This window comes from Chiloscyllium plagiosum, chromosome 23 (genome assembly GCF_004010195.1).
Source record: "Chiloscyllium plagiosum isolate BGI_BamShark_2017 chromosome 23, ASM401019v2, whole genome shotgun sequence".
NCBI lineage: Eukaryota > Metazoa > Chordata > Chondrichthyes > Orectolobiformes > Hemiscylliidae > Chiloscyllium > Chiloscyllium plagiosum.
Window position 1 is genome coordinate 15127301 of NC_057732.1, and position 4458 is coordinate 15131758.

The 4458-nt window shown below is 50.8% G+C and overlaps 1 protein-coding gene across 1 annotated transcript; it reads right to left on the reverse strand.

Moving 5' to 3' along the window:
• Positions 1-352: 352 nt before the first annotated feature.
• Positions 353-4238, reverse strand: LOC122561640 (potassium voltage-gated channel subfamily A member 1-like). Its single transcript, XM_043713589.1, has one exon. It carries the CDS (start codon positions 2940-2942, stop codon positions 1488-1490), a length of 1455 nt encoding a protein of 484 aa, XP_043569524.1. The 5' UTR covers positions 2943-4238; the 3' UTR covers positions 353-1487.
• Between the last annotated feature and the right edge of the window lie 220 nt (positions 4239-4458).

Sequence of the window (4458 nt, forward strand, 5' to 3'; positions counted from 1 at the left end):
GAAATGCAACGAATCGCTGGTGAAACGCGACTCTCCCATTTTGTTTTTTTTAAAAAAGAGGGACAATGCTGCAAATTAAACAGTGTCTCACTGGAGAACAGTCGAGAAGGTTGACATAGCAACCGCCGACGCTGCTGAGGCTGTCCCGCGGGGCGGCGCTGGCGTATTCCCCGCCGCAATAGCGCCCCTACTTCCAGAGCCCTGTCTGATCCTGGGTTCGTACACGTGTCCTTTATTTTGTCTCATTTACCTCTCTCTGTGTTTCTCAGACAAGCACTTGGCAAAAAAAAAGAGGATGCTTGTTTGTCGTTTTATTTTTCTTTCTGGTTGTCGCTGCTGTTTATGGTTGTGACAACCCTATGTAAACATAAATCCACCTGCGCAAGAAGGCAACAGTCCCCATTTCTTCCTCAACTGTTGAGAGTTTTTTTTGTAAAAAAAGCGATGCAACACACGAATGCCGATGGGAGGTGAACAAAGCAAAAGTGCGAGCTGATTTTTAGCCTTCCCTCGCACCCACAGCTCAGAGAGTGGCGCAGGGAAAAGTCTGTCAAATAGATTCAGCTATTGTAATAAAACGTGTTGGAAACGACATTAAATTAAGAGTCAGATGAGTGCTGGAAATGGCTTCCGGTTTGGTTTTTCACTTCTAGGAATGTAGAAGATAGCAACAGCTGCGTGTGTTGCTCCGGCTTTCAATTTTGCACTTTAATCTCTCTCTACTTGATTGCTATTTGGTTCTCCCCCCGCCCCCGTTAGCTTCCTTTTCCTTTTGTTTTGACAATTCAAAACCCTCGTTTCTGTCACCCCCCCCCCTCCCCATTCTCCTCAGGGCAGGTTGAGAGGTTGGATGGGTCATGATGTCTAAATCCCCCTCCTCTTCCTCTTCCCCCACCCGCCGGAGATACATGCTCCCAGGCAGGAGAATTCGCCCCCTTCACTCCCCGCGTCCCCCATTTCTCCCCCATGAAAAAAATGCCCCCTCCTCTCCCATGAAGTGATACGCAATTAGCGGGAAGGAAGCAAGGGGAGGCGGGGGGAGTGATAGAAGGTAATCGTTTTTCTTTTTAAAGAGAAAAGATGCCGCACGGTTCCTTTTCGTTCAACTCAACTGACACACATTGAAGGTTAACCTTTCGTGAAATGTGTCAAGACCAGTGCAACAAAAAATGGCGGGCAAGTCGCATTAAACCACAGGAAAAAACTGTAAAATAAACTACAGACGTTGACAGCAAAGCTAAAAAAAGGAAGACTTTTGTTTTTCAATTCGATGCTCCCCCTCCCTCCCTCGCCTAGATGTAATTCTGTCACACATGTATTGGTTCAAAAATATTTAGCTTCCATGGGTTGAGGCTGACTATCAGACGTTTCTTTTAATGTGACTGAAAACACTGAATGTAGGGTTTCTCCGTTTGTGTTCAATTCCCCCTTCTCCTCAGATCCCAACACCCGAGTTAACCCCTCCCCGTCCTTTCCTCTCCCTTTGATCATACATCAGTGAATATTTTCTTGGCTAGGGGTTTCTGTTTGGTCGGGGTGTAGCCGGGGTACTGGTGGGGACCCAGGAACAACGCGTCCACGTTGTCCTCTGCCTCCAGGTTCTCGCTTTTGTCCACGGACTGGTCGCTCGCTTTGAAGCGGCTCAGGGAAGCTGTCTGCTGCCCGCTGCTGACATGCAGATACTCAGCCTGGTCCTCATGCTCGTTCTCCCGGTGGTAGAAGTAGTTGAAGTTGGAGACGATGACGGGCACGGGCAGGGCGATGGTCAGGACGCCGGCGATGGCGCACAGCGAGCCCACGATCTTGCCGCCGATGGTGATGGGGTACATGTCGCCGTAGCCCACCGTGGTCATGGTGACCACCGCCCACCAGAAGGCGTCGGGGATGCTGGAGAAACTCGAGTCACGGTCGTCGGTCTCGGCGAAGTAGACGGCGCTGGAGAACAGGATGACCCCGATGAAGAGGAAGAACATGAGCAGGCCCAGCTCCCTCAGGCTGGCCTGCAGGGTTTTCCCCAGGATCTGGAGACCTTTGGAGTGACGGGAGAGCTTGAAGATGCGGAAGACCCGAACAAGCCGAATGACCCTGAGGATGGCCAGGGACATGGTCTGTTGCCCGTTGCTTTGGTGGTGCACTAACTCGGTGAACAGGGTGATGAAATACGGGATGATGGCCACTATGTCGATGATGTTCATGATGTTTTTGAAAAAGCCAGGCTTGCTGGGAGAGGAGAAAAACCTCACCAACAGTTCGAAAGAGAACCAGACGATGCATAGAGTCTCGATGATGAAGAAGGGGTCGGTGAACGAGTTCATCCCCACGGTTTCGGTGCCATTGGCAGCAAAATTCATCAGGTTCGGGTGGGAGTCTTCTCTGAATTCGGGCAGGGTCTCTAAACAGAATATGATGATGGAAATGAGAATGACCAGGACGGAGACGATGGCTATCCCTTTCGCAGCTCCCGAGCTCTCGGGGTATTCGAACAACAGCCAAACTTGACGCTGGTACTCGTTGCTGGGCAGAACCCGCTCCTCTTCCTTAATGAAACCTTCCTCCTCTCGGAGGTTGTCAATGGCCTCATCGCCCATCTCGTAAAATCTGATCTCCTCCAGGAAAACGTCGACGGGCACGTTAACAGGTCTCCTCAGCCTCCCTCCCGACTGGTAGAAGTACAGGATGGCGTCGAAGCTGGGGCGATTCCTGTCGAAGAAGTACTCGTTCCGCAGGGGGTCGAAGTAGCGCATCCTCTTCCTCGGGTTGCCGAGTAAGGTGTTGGGGAACTGGGCCAGGGTCCTGAGCTGGGTCTCGAAGCGGAGCCCCGAGATGTTGATGAACGCCCGCTCGCAGCATTCCTGCCCCAGCTCCTCGGGATCGCGGTGACCCTGAGAGAGCGCGGTCAACACCACCGACTCGTCGATGTTCTCCTCGCCGACCAGGGTCATCTTCAGCCGGGCCGCTCTCGTTCGTGGTGGAGGGGCGGCTGAGGGCACTCGCTGTGATCTGACACCTCCGCCAGGGCAGCGTCTGGCATTTCCTGATCAGCAACACCCCCCCCCCCCCAGCCTCCCCCCTTCCACACACACACACCCACCCCGCCTCCCCCGACTTTTAATTCTCGCACCTCTCTCTCTCACACACACACACACACACAGACGGGCAGGGACTCTGCAATCACAGCATTTCAAAATAGCTCAGCCCCTTACCATCCCCTGCGATGACGTGAGGGCGACGTTTCTCAAGAAGCGTCTTTGATTCCCCGCACACACACACGCACAAATAAAACAATACTCCCAATATCTCACCGGCTGCATTCGGTCCATCCAATTCACACCCAGTGTGGGGAGTCCACATCGGAACACCCCCGCCCCACTTTATCCGTGACTGAATCTGCCGGCACGGATTCCCTCTACCGACCCCAGCCCGCCTGTACTTTAGCTGTGAAACTTTCTGCGCCTAGTTCCGTTCCGAAGAATGAAAAGAAAAGTCCTTTCTAGATTTCACTGGCAGTGTCCTGTTGCACGCCTGACGGTGAGAGGCCACGCTGTGAATTGCAGTAAGGCGGGTCTGGCGAGGGGGATTGGGTATATTTGACAGAGCCCTACCCCGCCCCACCAAAAGCCCCTCATCATTTCGCCCGCTTTCACCAGTGTGCGTGCTCAGCGCGACCAGTCCTTTTTATGAACCAGAAGCTCAGCCAAAGTATCCCGGCAGTGCCGAGAGCTCGCTCTTCAACAATGTGCATCATGTGGTGATAAACTCCAGGTGTACCCTCTCAGGGGGTTACAGCTCACCATTGAAGGAAACTGTATGAGTTCAGTCAATAATTATTGCTTCACCTAAATCAATACAACGTTTTGGCCGATTCGCATTAAAACTCCCGGAATAAAACCCCGCGCCCTCTATTTTCATGGCTGCTGTTTCGGGTCTTCACTTTCGCAACGCACAACTTACTGCAGCCTCCCAAAGTCAGTTGTCCGATTACAACCATCTTTTCCGAAGTGACACTTAGTGAGGTGTCAGTGGACAATTTATATATGTATCCTTGCAATGACAAAAGAAATACGCTTCTAATAGCAAATTTTTCTGAGGAAGATAAAGTCATTTCCATCTTGGGACAAACAGAAACGTTTTTTAAAGAAACAAAGTGCGATATTTTGTCTTCGAAAAAGTCTTTTTCTATTAAAATGTTAATCTAGCAAATAAAAACCACGCAACTCTGAAGCGTCGACTGAGGCATAGTTGTTTTGGTAGCTCACTCTACACTGTGAGAATTCTTATTTCCTACAGTTTCCATCTTTTTTGCAAGTTGTTTCACTCTTCTATTTGTTAAAACCGAACTCATTACTGTTTGAGATGAAGTCCTTTATATTTTTGGGACAAAGCGCTCTCTCAATACTCACATGGTAATTGCACCACCTAGTGTGTAGGAGACAGACCATACAGGACCCATGCTTGACA